This window comes from Neomonachus schauinslandi, chromosome 4, assembly GCF_002201575.2.
Source record: "Neomonachus schauinslandi chromosome 4, ASM220157v2, whole genome shotgun sequence".
NCBI classification, from domain to species: Eukaryota; Metazoa; Chordata; class Mammalia; order Carnivora; family Phocidae; genus Neomonachus; species Neomonachus schauinslandi.
In genome coordinates, this window is record NC_058406.1 from 15,618,797 (window position 1) to 15,638,767 (window position 19,971).

The 19,971-nt window shown below is 57.5% G+C and overlaps 1 protein-coding gene across 1 annotated transcript in view; it reads right to left on the reverse strand.

The window, feature by feature from the left end:
* HSPG2 (heparan sulfate proteoglycan 2) overlaps positions 1-19,971 on the reverse strand; it is a 98,732-nt gene that overhangs the window by 49,701 nt on the left and 29,060 nt on the right. The window contains exons 2-14 of the mRNA XM_044913818.1: positions 15,783-15,918; positions 15,184-15,228; positions 8,434-8,543; positions 8,273-8,331; positions 7,831-7,991; positions 6,165-6,293; positions 5,652-5,906; positions 5,437-5,556; positions 3,515-3,646; positions 3,218-3,362; positions 2,972-3,123; positions 2,730-2,876; positions 137-300 (exon numbers count right to left, since the gene is read on the reverse strand). Coding sequence (XP_044769753.1) covers positions 137-300; positions 2,730-2,876; positions 2,972-3,123; positions 3,218-3,362; positions 3,515-3,646; positions 5,437-5,556; positions 5,652-5,906; positions 6,165-6,293; positions 7,831-7,991; positions 8,273-8,331; positions 8,434-8,543; positions 15,184-15,228; positions 15,783-15,918 — 1,755 coding nt within the window. The remainder of the gene's footprint in view (positions 1-136; positions 301-2,729; positions 2,877-2,971; positions 3,124-3,217; positions 3,363-3,514; positions 3,647-5,436; positions 5,557-5,651; positions 5,907-6,164; positions 6,294-7,830; positions 7,992-8,272; positions 8,332-8,433; positions 8,544-15,183; positions 15,229-15,782; positions 15,919-19,971) is intronic.

A 19,971-nucleotide genomic window follows, 5' to 3' on the forward strand; every position in this document is an offset into this window, starting at 1 on the left:
TTTCCTCCAGAGCAGAGTCTGTCCTGCTGCCTACCAGCTTCAGATGGAGCGGAACACCCAGGCAGGTTCTGGGCATGGGAAGGGGGCTTGGCCTTTCCCCCCCCCGCCCCATCCAGAGCAGCAGGCGGTCCCTCACCTTATTGCCCAGGAACTGCTCAGGCAGAGTCCAGAAAGAGTCATGCACCAGGAAGCGTCGGGACAGGTCGACCAGCTGGAACTCCTGCAGAGCAGGGTCGATCTGCAGCTGGGTGGAGGAGAGGGGTGGCATGCCGGGCTGCGCGGGCATTGTCACGTTCACGCCTGCGGGCAGCAAGAGGGAGGGGTGAGGGCCGCAGAGCATGTCTGCCGGAGATACCCACCTTGAAAGGCAGCTATCCAGAAAGATGGGAAAGTGCTGGGAGAAATGTGACTTAAAGAGAACTTTAGTGTCTTTCCCCAAGTCAAAAAAGAAAAAAAAAAGCAGTTTTTTTCTTCCCTATGGTTTTGGAGCAGCATTTCCCAAAGCATGCTCTGGGGAAAGCCAGTGATGTAGAATGGTGGCTGGGAACCATTTGGGAACCACAGGGTCAAAAAAAGGTCAAGGGGATTCTTTGTAGCAGGACTTCTCAGAGCCTTTTGTTTGAGGACAGCTCCACAGACTGTCAGGGTTGGAACGGCCCTGGGGGGCAGTAGAGAGCTACCCAGGGCTGATGAACAGATGCCAAGTCCTGGTTCTACCACCCTCCAGTTGTGTGAGTCTGAAGAAAGGCCTCAGTTTCCTTATCTATAAAACGGAAGTAATACTGGCTTGCTTCAGAAGGTTATTAGGAAGATAAAATGAGCAAATTGATAGGAAATGCTTAAAACAGAGTAGGGCACAAAAGAAGTGCTCAAAACCAGCTGTTTAGGGTTGCTGTCATTATGATGGCTCAGCTAGCCCAACTGCCCCCCGCCCCCGCAACACACACACACACACACACACACACACACACGGAGAAATTCTCTCTGCAGCATGCTTCCAGATCTCTAGGGCAGCACTAACCATCCAAGAAAATGTCTGTGAGGATGGACATGTCCTATACTTGTACTCTCCAATATGGTAGCCACTAGCCATGTGTGGCTACTGGGTGCTCAAAATGTGACTGAGAAAGTGAATTAAATATGTTTTTTTAAGATTTATTAATTTATTTGAGAGAGAGAGAGAGGGAAAGCCCGCGTGCACCGTGGGGAGGGGCAGAGGCAGAGGGAGGGGGAGAGAGAGAATCTAAGCAGACTCCCTGCTGGGCATGGAGCCCGACTCGGGGCTCCATCTCACAACCCTGAGATCATGACCTGAGCCAAAACTAAGAGGCGGACATTTCGACTGAGCCGCCCAGGCGCCCCGAGTTGATCAATTTTAATGTTAATAGCCACATGCTATGAACAGCTCTAAGGCGTGGGAGGCTCATTACCTCCAAAGGCAGTCCCTCCCAACCCTGGACACGTTTGACTCTTAGAAATTCCTTCCTTGTGCTACGACTACCTCTGTGTGTGAGCCCCCTTCCTCATAAATGTAAGCCCTGTAACCATGGAGGAGTCCACACCTTCATCCGCAGGATGACCATACAGAGCCCCGAAGACCAGGCCACGCTCCCCCATGCTTGCCTTCCTCCTTCCCTTACAGGGATGTTTTCGGGTCCCCCACATCCTAATCACCATCCACGCACAGGCCACCTGCTCAGCCTGGAAGCCCGCCTACCCTGACCATTCTGACTCCGATCAGACAGGCCTAGGGTCCAGCTCTAAACACCTTCTCAACAGCTGTGTCACCCTAGGGAAGGAAGCCCCACAGCCTCTCAGAGGACCTCAGGGTCCTCATCTGAAAAGAGTAAAAACGGCCCTGACCCTGCAAGGACGACCGGCTGTCCCATGACTGTGTGTCGGGCCGCAGCACCAGCCGAGTGCTTACTGTGGAGACAGCTAAGTCCCCTCCTGGCATTGAATCCCTTGTGATGCAGAAACTGAGATAGGGTGCAGCTTGATGTGGGGCAGTAAATGGGGGCTGGGGCTTGAACCCAGGTCCATGTGATGTCTGGGCCCGTGCCATTCTGCCTCTCAGAGCCAGAGACGATGGAGTCCAGCTGCCTGCCTTTAGGTTTGGGAAAACAGGCCTGGAGAAGCCAAGGGTCATACAGACAGTAACGGATGTAGCTGGAGGTCAGCCCCAGGCTGAGAAGATGCCAAAGCCTGGCTCTGAGGACACTAGCACCTCTCAGTCTCTCGGGATGAGGATGTTGCGGATGATGACAAGGACATCAGGGAGTACATACTGGGCACTTAGCACGGACTGAGCATTATTCTGAGTGGCTTATATATGTTAACCTGTTAACTCCTTCCAACAATGTGGGAGGCAGTTCTTATTTTATCCGCATTTTGTAGAGGAGGGAATGGAGACACAAGACAGCCACTTGACCAAGGGCATAGGCAGTACGGGAGCATCAGGATTTACACAAGAGATCTGGCTCCAGAGCCCATCCTCTTCATAACCCAAGCAGGCAGACATCGAGTGTGGACTTGGCTTTTCCTAAAATATCTGTTTCCCCTGAAGTGCTGTTCTCACAGGGCTCAGCGTTTCTTCAGCACCCTGTGCCCGTCCTTGGACCCGGCCCCATTCGCCGGCCCATGCTGCTCTTCCATCTGCCGTCTCTCTAGGCCCGCAGGAGCCTGGCGCCCCCACCCCCACCCGCCCACCTGTCTGCCCACCAACGCACCCTTGAAGTCATCGGGCCGGTCAAAGCGCAGCCGGATCTGGTCTCGGAAGCGGCGGCTGCTCTGGCACACGCTGGTGACTCCAAAACAGAAGCAGGGCAGGCAGGAGGCGCTGTGTTCCAGGTAGAAGTGCCCATCGGGGCAGGGCCCTGCCGGGTGGCATGAGAGCAAGCTGCAGCCGGTCACCAGCAGACAGCCCTGGCTCTCCCACCGTGCCCAGGGCCCACCTGCCCACCGGCCGTACCTCGCTTCGGAATGAGCTCCAGGACACCGTCAGGAATGCCGAACACCATGCCCCGGGCGTTCATGGCCTCACAGGTGTAGGCCCCCTGGTCTGCCTCCTTCACATCACGGATGGTCAGCGTGCCACGGCCTCCTTCGCTGGTCACGGTCACCCTGGCGGGCCCCGAGACACAGGTTGGGTCAGGCCAGGGCCACCGGCCCAGCGTCCCCCATATTCCCAGGCCCTTCCCCAGGCTCAGAACCATACCTGGGATGAGAGGGGATGTGGCCCCAGTTAAGCCTCCAGTTGATGATGGGGGTGGGGACGCCAATGGCCACGCAGGTCAAGGTCACTGTCTGGCCCCGGGAAACCTGGATGGACTCCTGGGGAGGAGTCACCACCTGGGGGGGCACTGGGGAGACCAGAGCAGGAGTGAGGGGTGTGAAGGGCAAAGGGAGGGGTTCGGGGAGGAGAGCAGGGCTGAGACTATGGACAGGGCCACGGGAACCCACCCCGGGGCCCAGGGCCCACGGCTCGCGCCTCCCAACCCTGGCCCCTGCTCACTGCAGCCAAATTCATCACTGCGGTCGGGACAGTCGCTCTCCTCGTCACAGTGGAAGCTGGCTGGGATACACGTGTTCGTGGAGACACAGCGGAACTGCGTGGGCCCGCACACGTCCTCGGGGTGCTTGGCAGCTGGGGGACAGAGCCAGGCGGTGTGGGCAGCAGGTACTGCCCTCAGGGAGGGTCACCCCCACTCCCTACCTACACCCAACAGTCGACCCTGCCCACCTTCCCCTGGTGTCCCCAGGGTCACTCTCTCTTCTCACCCACGTGTCACACAGTTGCCCTGATGAGACCCACACACTGTTGCCACAACATTGCCAGCTCTCACCAGCCGGCCATCAAATGGCCATCACGTTACCCTGTCCCCACCACTCGCGGCACCTGCACTCTCCAAAACAGAGATATACCTGGCACATCACAGTCACTCAGTTCCTCCCACACTCAGCCAGCCTCAGAAGCCCAAGCCCTCTGTCAAAGGCACAGGCAAAATGACTGGGATCCCTAGACGCCAGTAATGCCTGGTGCAAGGTTCTCTAGCAGAAAGGCCTTGCAAGGGACCTGCCACAGCCCAAACCTCGCTGCTCTGTATCCCTCTGACTGGCCCAGGGCTGCCACCTGGGGACTGGCCAGCAGCCTAGGGTTGGCCTGGCACCAGGGCTGGGCCCCCAGCTGGGCACCTCTAGAAGACGGCGACTGACGTTCTTCCTTGGGGAGACTGACTTTGAGACAGACACACGGACAGGGACAGAGAAGGCAGAGTGGTGTAGGAGAGGAGACCACAGGGAAGGAAGTGAGAGGAGGCCAGGCAGCCCTCTACTGACCAGCCTGGGGCCTCCGTCCCCACACTCTAGGAGTTCCCAAGGCCACTCAGCTTTCACATTCTCGGTCCTGCGCTCTGCCAAAAAGGACTCGCGGTCTCCTTTGATTTTTCCCCAGCTGAGAAGGGCTTTTCAACAAAAGCCCTCAATTACTTCTTCCCAAGGGGCTGTCTCGTCAGGCAAGCTTAGAGCCACAGGAAGGACATCATAAAACTCTGTCAGTTTGCGGCACGCTGCTGCTTCTCTCTGGCACAGATGTGCGGCAGGGAAGGTGGAGGAAGGCAGGGAGGAACTGGACCGGCGCACAGAAGGAACATCAACATGCACCCAGGCATGTGACCCGGGATCACAGAGAAGTGGTTTGAAGATTATCCTCCATCTCAGACTAACAATCCCCAGGCTTCACCTACAGGGCAGGACACTCTAGATGCTCCCCGATAGGGGAGCATCTAGCCTCACCCATTTAACTGTCAGAATGTGCTTGACATTGACTGGAGGGATGGATGATGTCAGCTGGGTGGATGGGGTGGATAGATGGCTAGGAGAAAGGAAGGATGTTAGGTTGATGGGTGGACAGAGGGATGAAGAGCTGTGTGGACAGACAGCGGATGGACGGAGAGCTGGGTGAATGAATGGATGGATGGGCAGATACACCAATGGATGACGGAATGGGGAGATGAGGAAGAGCTGGCAGATGGATGTCCAAAAAACTCAGAACTAGCTCTATGTGAAGAGGCCCTACACCCGTCAGGGACAGGTTTTGACTCCCACACACACCAACAGTCCCATCGTTAGGGGACACCGGGCTATCAAGCCCTCTCGGCCACTTGTCTGACCTTTACCCAAGCCTAAATAACACAGAGAAGATCTGTGGTAACAAAGTACAGAAAAGAAACAAGCAGACATTAGCCACAGGCAGTCTGGCCACACGGATTCCTGCAAAGTTCATCTCAGAGCCAAGAGCCCTCACCACCGGGGGCAGAGAGAGAGGAACCTTCAGGTCTGTCCCCAGCGCTCGGCCAGGGAGAGCAGACGGTCTTACGGGCAGGGCTGGGGCAGGGGGCCTGGGCCGGGGCGGGCGGGGAGGGGCGGCACACTCACGGCAGTCGGCCTCGTCGGTGCGGTCCTCACAGTCGAAGTCGCCATCACAGTGCCACAGCTTGAGGGCGCAGTGCCCGTTCCCACAGGGGAACTCATTGGGCTCACAGGGCGGGGTGGGGCCTGGGGGACCGGGCCAGGTTCACCCAGAGGCCCTCCCCCGGCCACACCCCTGTCCCCCGCACCTCCCCTCCCACCTCCACCCTGCCAGGCCTCACCGCAGTCCAGCTCATCGCTGCCATCCTTGCAGTCCTCTTGCCCGTCACAGATGTAGTCTTTGGGGATGCAGTGTCCGCTGTGGCAGGTGGCCTCGTGAGGCCCACAGGGCAGAGGCCGGCCTGGGCTGGGGGCCAGAAGCTGGGGGGTGGGCATGCCTGGGAGCTGCTGCGGGGTGGTCGCCTCCGGCTGGGGTGGTAAGGGTGGTGTCTCCACCAGAGCGGGGGGTATGGAGCTGAGCTCTGGGACCGGCTCCTCTGTGGACAGAGCCCTCCTGGTGTTGGCACAGGGTGGCGGTGTGTGGCTCCTCACCCCTCGCCCCCACGCTCTGCCGGCCCTCCCTGTACCTCCCTGCCACACAGGCTGCCCCCGCCCTTCCCGTATCCCTGCCCACGTCCCTCAGAGCCCCCTGCCGGCACCAAACCCTCACAGCTCCCGGTGGACTTGGGGGCCCAGGTGCGCCCTGGCCCTGCCTGGTGTCTGCAGGTCACTTGTGGCCCCGGATGGCCCCTCACCACAATTGAGCTCATCAGACATGTCCCTGCAGTCAGGCCTCCGGTCACAGCGATACTCCAGGGCTATGCACTCGTTGTGGCTGTGGCAGGCAAACTCGGCCTCGGTGCAGACTCTCGAGACCTGGGGCACTGTGGGGGCAGGAGGGGGTCAGAGGGGCAGGGGCAGGGGGGCGGGGTGGAGTGTGTGGGCAGCACAGGCACTGCGTGGCTGGGAGCAGGCTTTGGTGCCCTGTGTCTGGCTACTTGGTTTCTGGCAGACTCAGCGAGGCAGAGGAAACGGGGCATGGGCCGTGTGCAATGGCCTCACCCATCCCTTCCAGAAACCCCACACACAGTTAACAAGCCACACGCATGCAACCACCACATCACACACATGCAGGCCGCAAGCTGGCCCAGGGAGGGTGAGGGGAAAGGCAGAAGGGGCGGCTTGTGGGCTCTGCCCAGCCATCTCGCCCTCATCCTTCCTTCCCCTCCATCCAGGAACTCGTTCAAGTACCCGGCTGGGCCTACACTCTCACCTGGTGTCACTGCGGCCGCCACGGCGGCCGGAGGGGGCGGGGGTGTCTGTGCTGGAAAGGAAGGTGTGATCAGCAAGGCCCCTCTGGGGCTTGGGAGCCGTGGGCTGCGGGGCTGAGCCAGGCCCATCCTACCATCCCTAGCCAGGGAGGCTCCCTAAAAAGTGGGGAGAAGAGGGCTGGGCACCCGGCAATCCTCAGATCTGGGGCTGGGGAATGCCAAGAGGGCACCCTTGATCTTTAGGTGCATTCATTGGGGTTTTACGTGCAGAATGAGAGAGGTGATGGTTTCACTGTTTTTTTTCTAACTGGGCTACACCACAGTAGGGCGAGAGTGTGTTCAGTGCTGGGTTCCCCTGAGTCAGGGATGGTGATATGTTGGAGCTTTCCTGGGGGAGAGACAGGGATGGAGTCGGAGCCGAGAAGCAGAGCCTGTGGGGAATGAATGGGGCCTGCCTGGCCTTGGAGTCAAAGCAGAAGACAGGGTGCCGTGCAAAGAAACCCGGGCTGACCGAGAGCGAAGGCCAGGCCTTTGTATCTGATAGCTGTGTGACTGGAGGCCGGTTTCTTGACCTCTCTGAGCCTCAGTTTCTCATCTTCTCATCTCCTCTCATCAAGACTGGTACAGACATGGGCTTTGGTGTCAGTTCTGGCTGCCTATGTGAATTGGGACAAGCCACGTGTCCTTTCTGGGCCTCAGTCCCCCAATCTCTAAAACAGGAGGAATAGCTACTTCATAGGAATGATGAAGGCTGAATGGGAGGCTGGATATAAGGGCCTTCCGGAGTGCCTAGCATATAGTCAGCATTCAATAAACATTTGTTGGTTATTATTAAATGCAAAAGTGTTTGGATCTGAAAGTACTGTATGCAGAAGGGAATTATCACCTACTGTCAGCATACAGAGGTCTCGAGAGAGGGGGGCAGAGCAGAAATTGGGTCTAATTGGACACATGTTTGAGGTAACAGATTACACTCAAGCCAAGACAGGGCTGCATAGAGATTGATGGAGCAGACTCACGGGGTAGTGAGCTCCCTGTCCCTAGTGGTGTACACGCCCCACGCTAGAGGAGCCCATGGTGGGGACCCTGGAAGGGGACCCACATGAGTCTGAGAAATGAGGAAGTGCCCCAGGTCCCAGGATGGGCTTACCTGTACCCAGGCGACGGAACTGGAAGCCCTGGGGAGAGGTGATGTAGGAGGCAACGGAGCCGCTAGAAATGACCTTGCTCAGCACCTCTTGAATCTGAGCCCCGTCCGCATTCCCTTCCGAGCCCACGTCCAGCTCCACAAAGACCCACCCGTCCAGCTCCCTGGGGATGGGGCAGGGGGGCAGGGGAGCAGGGTGAGGTCGATGCCTGCAGCCTCAGCTCCTCCCTCGGGCCCCCTGCCTGAAGCTCAGGCCTGATCTCCTCTTTCCCTGTTCCTGGACAATCCGGACCTGAGTGGGGCAATTTAAAGTCTAAACTGTCTCCCCAAATTTGTGAACTTCCACCAACAGAGATCCACTCCATTTGGGATCTCTTACTTCCCCTCCTTGTCACCCCCCTCCCCCCAACCCGTCCCTCACCGGCCCCCAGGGGACCCTTCTCACTTGATGAACACCACACTGACAACCTGGTCTCCAGGAATCTTCAAGTACTCTGACTCGAGCTGGTGAGTGACACAGCACCGTCAGCCTCCAGATACCTTCCCTCATCCCCGTCCCGCCCCCCATACTCGGGGAGCTCCCAAGCCCCTTCCCCTTCACCTCACCGTGTCTACCACCGCCTCGGACACCTCCCGGAACTCCTCGGAGCCTGCATCCTCCAGCTGAGGGCTGTAGTGGATGGAGCGGGTGAAGTTTACCAGGGCCCGGAAATAAACTGCAGAGAGGAGTGGGGTGTCAACGTGAGGGGCCCGGCCTGGTAGGCGGTGGCCTCAGGCAGCTGGGTCAGTGGGAAGAAATTCAGGGATGATCTCTAGCGGCCTCCTGCCCAGGCTGACACCTGTGTGCCCACAGCCATGCCCAGCACTGCCCGTAGTTGCAGTGGCCCTGGCAGGCCTGCCCAGGGTCAAAGCCGAGCCCCCACCCTCCAGTGAGGGGCTTCAACCATCAGGGATGTAGCCTGGCCCGGAAGCTAAGCGATGGTGCAGAAGAGGCCCCCCCCCCACCCCCGCAGTGGCCCAGAGGAAGTTGGACAAGAAGAGCTGGCTTCCAGAAGAGGCTGGTACAGGGATAAGCCATGGATGACCTAGAAATGCTTCCCCACTCTTCCCTGGCTGGTTCTAGTTATCCCTCAGGGCTCCACTCAGCCATCACCTCCTCCAAGAAGACCACCTGACCTGCCCTCCTTCCTCAACCCTCGCTGGGCTAGAGACCCCTCCTCTGGATCCGCCAGCCCCTGGGGTCCCCCCATCAGAGCAGCTTCCACTCTGCACTGCATAGATCCTGCCCGGTTACACACAGACTGTAGGGTATCATGGTGAAAACCATGGCTTCTGAGGTCAGCCACACCGCAGGCACTGACTTCACCTCTCCCAGCTTCTGTTTCCACCTCGGTCTAACGAGGATATTAATTACATTGACCACACTGGGAGCTGGAGGGAATAAATGACATCATGCTTGCACACACCATCTCCCCAAGCACTTAGATGCGGCACCTGGCACAGGGCAAGTGCTAGAAATCAGGAGCTGGTGTCCCCTTTCTCTCCCGCCGGATGGTGAACCTGAAGAGGAGAGCAACCCCGGATCTCATTCACCCCTGCATCCCCAGAGCCAGTGTAGTGCTTGGCACATGGCTGGTGCCCAAGAAGTGATGGCTGAATAAATTCATAGCAGCCTGGTGGGGGCATACACATACAACTGCTTCCTAAGCACCTACTACATATATGTGATATGTATAACATTTTGTGGTGGTTGTTTTTTTTTTTTTTTTAAAGATTTTATTTATTTATATGACAGAGACACAGTGAGAGAGGGAACACAAGCAGGGGGAGTGGGAGAGGGAGAAGCAGGCTTCCCGCTGAGCAGGGAACCGGACGTGGGGCTCGATCCCAGGACCCTGGGATCATGACCTGAGCCGAAGGCAGACGCTTAACGACTGAGCCACCCAGGTGCCCTGGTTGTTGTTTTTTTAAAGATTTATTTATTTATTTATTTGAGAGAGAGGGAGGGAGAGAGAGAGGGGGAAAGCACAGAGGGAGAGGGAGAAGCAGACTCCCTGCGGAGCAGAGAGCCTGATGCGGGACTCGATCCCAGGACCTCGAGATCATGACCTGAGCCGAAGGCAGACGCTTAACCGACTGAGCCACCCAGGAGTCCCTGTATAATGTCTTATACACATTAAACATAGTGTTCATGAGTTCATGTAGCAGTTAAAAATACGAGTTAACAGCCATCAGAAAGGATGAATACCCAACTTTTACATCAACATGGATGGGACTGGAGAAGATTATGCTAAGTGAAATAAGTCAAGCAGAGAAAGTCAATTATCATATGGTTTCACTTATTTGTGGAACATAAGGAATAGCATGGAGGACATTAGGAGAAGGAAGGGAAAAATGAAGAGAGGGAAATCGGAGGGAGAGATGAACCATGAGAGACTATGGACTCTGAGAAACAAACTAGGTTTTGGGGGGGGGGGATTGGTTAGCCCGGTGATGGGTATTAAGGAGGGCACGTACTGCGTGGAGCACTGGGTGTTATATGAAAACAATGGATCGTGGATCACCACATCAAAAACCAATGATGTAGGGGTGCCTGGGTGGCTCAGTCGTTAAGTGTCTGCCCTTGGCTCAGGTCATGATCCCAGGGTCCTGGGATGGAGCCCCGCATCGGGCTCCTTGCTCCGCGGGAAGCCTGCTTCTCCCTCTCCCACTCCCCCGGCTTGTGTTCCCTCTCTCGCTGTCTCTCTGTCAGATAAATAAATAAAATCTTTAAAAAAAAAAAAACAAAAAACCAATGATGTATGGTGACTAACATAACATAATAAAATTAAAAAGAAAATACGAGTTAATATGAGCTGCGAATGAGTCACACACATACATACGCACGTGCAAGCACACACACACACGGTGCTTAGAACAGAGACCGGCACGTAGTAGATGCTGAATCAGTCTGTATCGTATGCTTACAGTACACATAGACCAGCGTGTACATGCGCACTACATACATAGACCACTGTGTACACACACACACACACACACACACAGTTTCTTGAGCCCCTACTATGTACAAGATTTTTTAGGCATTAAATCTTATAACATTCACGAATTGAGGTGTTAATTATAAATGCCAAGTTAATGAGTTATAAGTGTTTAAATATGTATAAGTGCTTAGGACAGACCCTGGCACATAGCAGGTGCCATACAACGTGAGCTCTTCCTATACGAGAGGCCGTGTAGCTTAATAAAAAAGCTTAGCTGCTGGAGCAAAATGGCCACTTACAGCCCTGTGACCTCGTGCAGCACACTTAACCACCGACAATGCGCCTCGGTGTCCTCATGTGCAGAATAGGGGTAATAGTAGCGCCCACCGCAGAGGGTTCTTGTAAGGGTTAAGTTCAGAAACGTAAAGTACTTATAACAGCGCCGGGTGCGTACTAGGGGCTGCCTGGCTTAGCTGTAATCATCGTCTCTGGTCTTTACAACAAACCAGAGGGATGGATTTGGTTTTACCACCTTTCATCTGAGAGAGGCATTTATTCCTTGAACAAATCTATATTGAGGGCCTACTACGTGGTTGGTGGTGTTCTCAGGGCAGAGAGTCCGGCCGTCAACTCCACAAATGACCATTCCTGTCCCCACAGAGATCGCTTTCTAGTGGGAGGAGAAAGAAGACAAGAGCAAGAAATATATGGCCTCTGGGGAAGGAACCAGGGCTGGGGGAGAGGGTGTGCTGGGGTAGTAGACTGCTACATTCCCAGGGTGGCCAGGGAAGGACCCTCCTCAAAGGGGATCCTTGAAGGGAGAGAGTGGGCCATGGAGAAGAATCTGGGAGAAGAGCATTCCGGGCAGTGGGAAGAGCAGCTGCAAAGTCCTGGAGGAGGAAGTGGGCTCAGAGAGGTGACCAGTGACAGGGCGAGGCTGGTAGGGCAGGGAGCGGGATCAGCTGGGCCCAACTACAAGGCCCGTTCCCCTGCCGCTTCGCTTGGTCAGGCCCACAGGGGCACACACCCCTGAGCAAGGACCCTCTCCGTCTGTGGCCTGGGCTAAGCAAGCCCTGGGGTGTTGGGATGGGGCAGGAGTGGACTCCTACACGGAGAGAGGGTGCTTGTGACAGCGCCCCTATCGACTCTGAAACGCAGGGACCGCGCTGGGCTGGGCTCCCGGGGGTCGGGTGGGTGGCGCTCTGCGGGCCGGAGCGTGGAGGCCGTAAGCTCGGCCACAGAGGCCCCTTGTGAGCAGGCACAGAGGCCCATTGAGAGTCCCCCACCCCAGCCCCTGGCCTCAGCCCCATGGCCTAGCGCGGGCAAGGAGGCCGGGGCCTCTGCCCAGGAATGTGCCCCCTCCTGGGGGAGGGGGCCGGGGCGCCACAAAGCCCCTTTTTCCTAGGCCCTGGGAAGGGCTCGGACCCTCCAGGCTGACCCCACCCCTGCCTCCTCCCAGACCAGGGGTAGGTCAGGGCAAGTTCCCAGACCAGGGGTAGGTCAGGGCGAGTAACCTCCCTCTTCCATCCTGACCTGCCTCCCCGCGGCCAGTACCTGAGGGTTGGGGCATAAGGTAAAGCCCTGTCTGTTCCAGAAACCAGCCCCCAGAGCTGAGGGTGTTGTAACAGAGTGAAGCTGCCTGAGGTGGGTGTGCTCTCTGGGTGCCTACCCTGGCCAGCGCGCTCCCTCCTGGCCCTCATCTTGACCCTATCCAGACAGCTCACTTGGAGCCAAAGGCTGGAGGGGCAGGAGGCCGGGAGCTGCTTGCACCCAGGTGGGGGTGGGGAACACGCTCGTGACCACCCCCTGCCCCGAAGCAGACTATCCCACCAACTCCCTGCTGAAGAACTGCTCTGCCACACACCCAGACCCTGGAGCCCCAGCCCCAGGAGGCCCTGGGTCCCTTGGGTGGGCCCAGCAACAGCCAGTCTTGAGGTGGGTACAAGTTGCCTGCAGCCCCTAGGGCCTTGTTCTCCGAGAGGTTGCTGCACTCATATCTGCCCAAGCAGCGCCCGGGGTGGGGGAACGCCAGGGGCCCCCGCCCACTGTGTTCAGGTGGGGCCTAGCTATGTCCTGGGCAGGGGCCGGCCAGCCCCAGACCCAAAAAGAAAGTGCCTTGGAGCCTTGTGTATGACAAAGTAGAGGCTGGGGAGGAAGGGGAGAGGGAGAAAGGACAAGGCAGGGAGGTGGGGGAGAGGGAACGGGGAGGGAGGCAGAGAGAGCCCCCAGGCCGCCTGGCCTCACTTACTGGGAGGACATGCCTCACCAGCCACAGGAGGGCAGCCTGCGGCCTGCAGAGTAGAGCCGCAGAGAGAGTGGCCAGGACGGACAGCAAGTGAGGTAGAGGTGACCAGAGAGAGAGATGGAGATGTGAGGAGACAGAAACAGACAGACAGGAGGAAATGACAGAGGCACAGAGAGCAAGCGGGAGAAGAATGAGAGCAAGGTTCGAGACACAGGAGGAAGGGAGAGAGGGAAAGAGAGAGACGGTGAAAGACAGAAGGAGACAGAAGGATGACGCACAGATGAGACAAAGAGGAGGAGACAGCCCAAGGCAGGGGAGGAAGGGAGGAAGAGACAGAGACGGGTGTCAGAGCAGGCCAGACAGGTGAGAGATAGGAAGAAACTGGGGGAGGGGAGGTGGGTGGGGGTCCCAGAGATGGGGAGTCAGAGCCAGGGGCTGTCTGCCAGGTTGGGGTACCAGCACACAGAAGGTGGGGGTCGTGGGACCGGGCAGGGGCAGAGGCTGCGGAAGCCACAGCCCTGCCTGAGGGGAGGGCGGCATCATTTCAGGGGCTAGGCTCCAGGGTGGGGGGCTGGGCCAGAGCCCAGGCAAGGGGCATGGCCGGCGTGGCCCCATCTTGGTCAGGATGGCCCTTGCTTCCCAGCATGGGGTGGGCACTGCTCTCGGGCAAGGAGACCCTGGGAATGAAAGACACACTTGCTGCCTCCCGGCCTCAGACGCAGCCCAGCTGCCTGGACCTGCCCCAAGGGCAGAGGCCTGGTGCCAGGGCCGGGCCTGGAGGGTCTGAGGCCCTGTGTCTTCCCACGGATAGGCCCCACTCACAAGCGCAGGCCTCTGCCTTCCTAGCAGGCCCTGCCCAGCTGCTGCTCCCCATTCCCCGCCCCTTCCCCCACCTCTGACCCCTCCTGCCCTCACAGCTGCATCTCACGGGGAGGTGGGCTGGCAAGGGCCCCTCAGAGAGGGCAGAGCTACCGCGGTCGACAGTCCCGGGGGGAGGGGCCACAGACGTTTCCAAATGGACAGTAGGGACAGGACCAGGGCCTCAGCAGACAGGCCTGGTTTAGCAAGAGGCAGCTCCCAGGCGTCCCGCAGGCCTGGAAAGGCCTACATGGGGAAAAGCTTCAGGCAGGATCTGAGTCCCAGGGGCTGGGAGGTCACAGTCAGGACCGGGACATGTAGGGGCCAACCCTCCTGTCTGCACTTGCCCAGGTAGGACACCACCCTCTGGCATGCGGATGCCCCCGATGCACCAGTCAAAGGGAGGGGATCCCATCCCTGGAGAGGCGCAGGCCCACCACGGTGGGAGGCACTGGATGCAGTGCGGCCGCCCAGTCATCCGCCTGAGCTGAGCTCCACCCTTGGCCCTGACCACAGAGTGCTCAGCGCTGGCTTCCAGAGGAGGCAGCAGGAACCACACAGAGCTGCTGGGCTTTGTTACCCGGTAGTTCCGTCTCTACCCAGAATCCTGGGGTGGGAAGAAGCAGAGACTCTGAGGTCCAGCGCTGGCCTGGCCCCAGCTCCACTGTGCACTGAGTGCTGGCAGCCTGAGCAGCTGATGGAGGCCTGATTCTCTTGTCTCCACAAAGCCCAGCCCTCTTCTCCAACCCAGGAACCCCTGGCTTCCCAGCAGGTGACCCAAAGTAAATGCAGGGTCCCTCCCGGGTCCAGGGTGAGGCTATTTCCACCCCCTGCCCGCTCAGTTGGCCTGCCCAAATGTCCTATGCCAGAGAGCACCCCTACCTGGCTACCCCTGCCAGGGGTCCCTGGCTCTGCACCCCCAAAAAGGGATCTAGGGAAGGACTCCACAGTGGAGCTGGCAGATGAGAATTTTGCTTTGAATGCTGAGTGTCTGGCTTTCAGTACCTATTACAAGTGGGCACTTTCTGCCTGCAGCCCTAAGCCTCATCCCTGGGGCACAGACAGCCACAGAGCCCAGCCATCCCTTACCTCGCAGGGACCTGCCAATCAGGCCACATGACTGTCACTCGGCAAGCATGAGACAACCCGCATGGCAGGCCCATGGAGCCCTTGAGGCCCTCAGCCCCCGAGATGGGACCTCTGTGGTGGGGAAAACCTGCCCTGGGACTTCTGCAAGGGGGCAGGAGGGGACCTCTGCCCTCAGCAACTTACCCATCTGAAAGTCCCCGCTGCCCAGGTCCCCGCTCCCCAGGCCATCTGCAAGCAGAAGAGAGATGTATCGTTGAGTATTTGTTGAGTACCTACTGGGTGTCGGGCGCAGTTCGGGGCACCTGGCACATAGCGGGCCAGGTCACGAAAGCCGAGAACTGTCGCCTCTTCCCCATGCCTAGGGAGGCTGGCCGGGAAAAGTCCACTCAGAAGCCTCCATCAGAGAGGGTGCGGACCAAGGCCGCACACTCTGGGGACTTGACTGTCTGCCCATGCTGGTGGGAGGGGCCCGGTCACACTGGCCGCCAGGTGAGGCCAGGAGTGGGTGCAGAAAGGGGTGGTAACTGTCCTCTACTGTGCCTTGTCCACCACCTCCCCGTCGGTCCTCATCACCCTGTGCTGTGCCGAGCAGCCACCATCCCAGGGTCACACAGGTTGTAAGCGGAGCATCTGGGGGTCATTGGGACCAGGGCTTAGGATGCCCATCTCTGGAGGCACCCCCTTGGGCCAGCTTCCGGGGGCCTCTTTAAGGACCAGTGGGAAGAACCCCACCTCCACCCCCTTACCTCTTCCACTTCCTGCCACCAGAACCCTCTGCTCACCTCCAGAGGCCTCGTCAGCCAGCAAGTCCTCGTCGTCAGAGAGGTCTGAGTACCTCCAGCCAGCCCGGCCTGCTGTGACTGTCTCGGCATCCTCGGGCAGAGACAAGCCATCATACGCTTGCAGCCCGTGGACCACCTGTGGAAGATCACACAGCCAAAGGTCACCTTCTCCAGCCCCCGCCAAGCCCAGGACCCCCACCCCTCACTTCAAGGGGGACCCAGAGTGCCCCCCCACAAAGCCCTGGAGTGCTTAAGTCAGACGTGGTTTGGCTAAGAGAGTCAGGCTGGGGCTGAACTGCTATTTTTGACTCTGTTTCCCCAAAGCCCCATTTGCCCCGGGAGGCCTCAGAGCCCAACCCTGCAAATTCACTGAGTCTGAATGAACCCTCAAAGAACCAGACAGTAAAATTAAAATCACTTTGGTAAGTGACGACTGACTCGTTTTTCTTCGGGGAAGGCAAGGGTCATCCAGGACACGAGGTGGTAGACAGGGGGCCACGGGCAGGTAAAAGGTGACCTGGGCCAGCAAAGAAGGATGACCAGGGTCAGGATGGATAGGGGACAGAGACAGAAATCAAGGGTGAGTCTACCGAAGCTGCTATCTCTAATGACAGCTTCCCACCAGGCCATCTTGGCCCCCTCTTTCGGCCTCAGTCCTTGGCCTCCAAAGCTCCAAGCCATAGGAAACACATTCCAGCCATGTTGGACAACTCGCTCCGGCGCTCGTGGCCACACTGACAAGTTCATCTGTGCACCCAGCCGCGGGGGTGGGGCCCAGCAGCTGGACAGGCGTGGTGTCAACTCTGTGTGACCTCAGGCTGATGCTGAGCCTAGCACAAGTTCTACTCCAGGCTCCTGTGCCACAGAGGGCCTGCTGAGACCCCGCGCCCCACAGGCCAGAGCAGAGGGGCCCCCAGCGGCCCTCACACCTGCCTTTCTCAGGTCGGGGTAGGGGCAGTGAACACCTCTTGCCCCTCAGACAAGATCAAGATGTTTCCAAAGGAGTTTTATCAGATAACGTGGAGGAAAACACAAGCCCGGGGGAGCCCAAGAGAACCCCAGAGCCCCCAAGCACCAGCGTGCATGGATGTGCCGTGGCCCCGTAATGCACATCCAGTCCCAGATAACCTGGCGCGAGTGTCTCAGGCCCTGCCCTGGCCTTGGCCCTCCCTGGGGAGCCCAGCCCAGCCAGAAGGAAATGGTCTCGCTTTTGAAAACCAGACCCAGCCCTCACTGGCTAGACAAGGTGATGGCAGCAGGAAAGAGGCCCAAGGAGGAGAAGAAAAACAATGAGTCTGCCAGTCTCTCTCCTTCCCTTCACCCCCCCCCCCCCCCCCCACGACTTCGCCTCGCCCAGCCCATGTCCCTGCAGCCTCTGGCCTTTTCTCGCGCTAGTCTCTCCGCGGAATGCCCTTCCTCCCTTTGTTTATCTGGCTAGCTAAGTCACCCTCCAAAATTCAGCTAACCGTCACCTCCTCTAACGGCTCGGTAAGAAAAAGGAAAGAATTATTGACATTCACAGCAACACGGCTGAAGCTCAATCACACGTGATGAGTGAAGGACACCAGACACAGAAGGCGACATACTGTGTGACCTCACTGAGATGCAACTCTAGGGGGGAAAGGTCTAACCTCAGTGACAGAAATGTCGCTAGTTGGCTGGGACCAGGGGTGGGGCAGGCTGACCGGGCAGGGACACAAGGGAACCTTTTGGAGTGACAGTTCCCTGGCTATATACATCTCGTGATTGAACTGTACCCTTAAAATGGGTACATTTTTTTTTTTTAAGATTTTATTTATTTATTTGCGAGAGAGACAATGAGAGACAGAGAGCATGAGAGGGAGGAGGGTCAGAGGGAGAAGCAGACTCTCTGCTGAGCAGGGAGCCCGATGTGGGACTCGATCTCGGGACTCCAGGATCATGACCTGAGCCGAAGGCAGTCGCTTAACCAACTGAGCCACCCAGGTGCCCCCAAATGGGTACATTTTATTGTATGTAATTTGCACCTCAAGAAAGATGACTAAAAAGAAAAGTCTCAAATAAAATAAAATGAAATAAAAATTAAAAAAAGAAAGACAATCTCCTTTGGGAGACTTTGTCCTGACACTTGGCCTTCACAGTCCTCTCTGTGCCCAGGCTGGATTCTGGGCGCTCCTGGGCTCACACTCTAATCACCTGTATCTCCACTGGAATGGCAGCATCCTGAAGGAAGGGACCCCATGTTCAATAACTACTTGAATGAATGAATGAATGAATGAATGGAGTGAATGGCAAAAATGTCATCACCTACTAATTCTAGCTGCTTGCTGAACCTGACTTGCTTTGGAGGTACCACCTGCCCCCAAGCGGTCTATATGCAATCTCCCTTCCTAGGCTGGCAGCAACTCAGGGGCAAGGACTGGGTGCCATTTCATCACCTTTGTGTCTGCAGTGCTACCAAGCCTTGTGCAAGGTCTGCATTGCTCACGACTTACCCCCTGCCATGGCCTAAAGCCCCTTCCCCTCCAATGCAGGGGCAAACCCCTCCTCCTGTTCCTTTTCCTTCCCCACCCTCTCTCTGGACAAATGCCCATCCCCCTCCTAGGTGACCAGTGGACTTCTGGGCCATGCCCACAGGGTCTGTACCCAGGAATGAACTATAGAACTTTTAGGAGCTGGTGAGAAATAGATTCTGGGGCCCCTTCTCATCCAGGTGGGAGGAATGGAGTGGCATGTACGCAGAGAACTCTAACTCACTGGCTAAGAACCACAAGATCAATCCCCATGAGGGGTTCTCCCTCCTTCCCTTGGCTGCAGGTAGAGGGCAATATTCCCACTGTGGGGGAGGGGGGCTTCAGAGCAGGCCCTGACTGGCCTAAGGGAAGTATGAGGCTAAGACTGGCATGGGGCACAGACACTGGGCAGAAGAGGTTAGAGTGGCAGGCTTGGATCCTTCCCACCTGGGGAGGGCTCTCCCTCTTTGTCATTGCCACACACACCCTCCATGCAAGCCAGGCCATGGGGGACATGCATGGGGCACAGAGATGCCCAGCATCCCCTAGACACTGCTGTCTGGAAAGGAAAACTCTGGTGGTGAGCAAGGTCCAGAGCTTCTCCCAGGCCTGGAGCTGGGGTGTGGGGGTGGGGGGTGGGCGGTGTTGGGACTGGACAGGAAATAGCAAAGTGAGATTCAACTTGGAAAAAATGTCAGGAACACACATCTGCAGTGAGAGGAGTGAGAGAATCCAGGGTATGTTGGGCCCGGATAGAAGACCTCTCACCCCAGGGACTCCAGGGAATGGGCCCTTCCACATGCCAGCCTGCCCTTGCTTGCAGCCCCCACCCCAGGGCCCAAGGCTCTGGGGTCAGATCAGGGCCTGTAGCGAGGGCCAACACTGTAAGAGCAGAGACTTCATTTGTGAAAAGCTGAAGATCAAAACGTTCTAGCAGCTGTATTTCACATCTGGGAGGAGAGAAGAAGCCAGACTGGAAAGAGCCCAAAGGAGCCTGAGACTTGACCATAGAAGGGAACTTGGATTCAGATCTGGAAAGTCTGGGGTCTACTTGGGAACAGAAAGAGCTAACATTTATTGAGCACTTACTACACACCAGGCACTCCGTTAAGGATTTTTATAAATGTTAACCCAGGTTATAGGTGTTAAACAGCCCACTGTAGGGATGGGGACATGGAGCAGTCAGGTCATCTGCTTGAAGATCTAGCAGGTGGGCGAGAGCTGGGATTTGACCTCTGGTGGTTTGGTTCCAATGTTTAAGCTTTTGCCACTGAGCCGGAACGGACTGAGGTCACTGAGAGTCACTCCACAAAACCTTTCAGCCACAGTGCTGTTTCACAGTCTACAGATCATTTCCTCAATCTCAGTGTCATTGGACCTTGACAATGACCCCTGAGGTGGCTGAGCAGGTGTGAACGGCCCCCTTTCACAGAGGAGGGAATAGCACCTTGCTTCCCCACGTAACTTGCCCAGGTGAGTGGCAGGCAGAGCCAGGACAGACCCAGGACCTCCGGGTTCTGCATCTGCTGACCAGGAAAGAGGCAGGGCTGAGGCTGGGCCCCCGGGCTGGCTTTGAGGCCTAAGCAGGGGGCAGGGCCAGGACGACCAGGGCTGGCCAGTTCCCATCCCCAACCCAACCGGCTCCCAGGATGGCCCACAGGTCGTCCTGGCCAGTTCCCATCCCCAACCCAACCGGC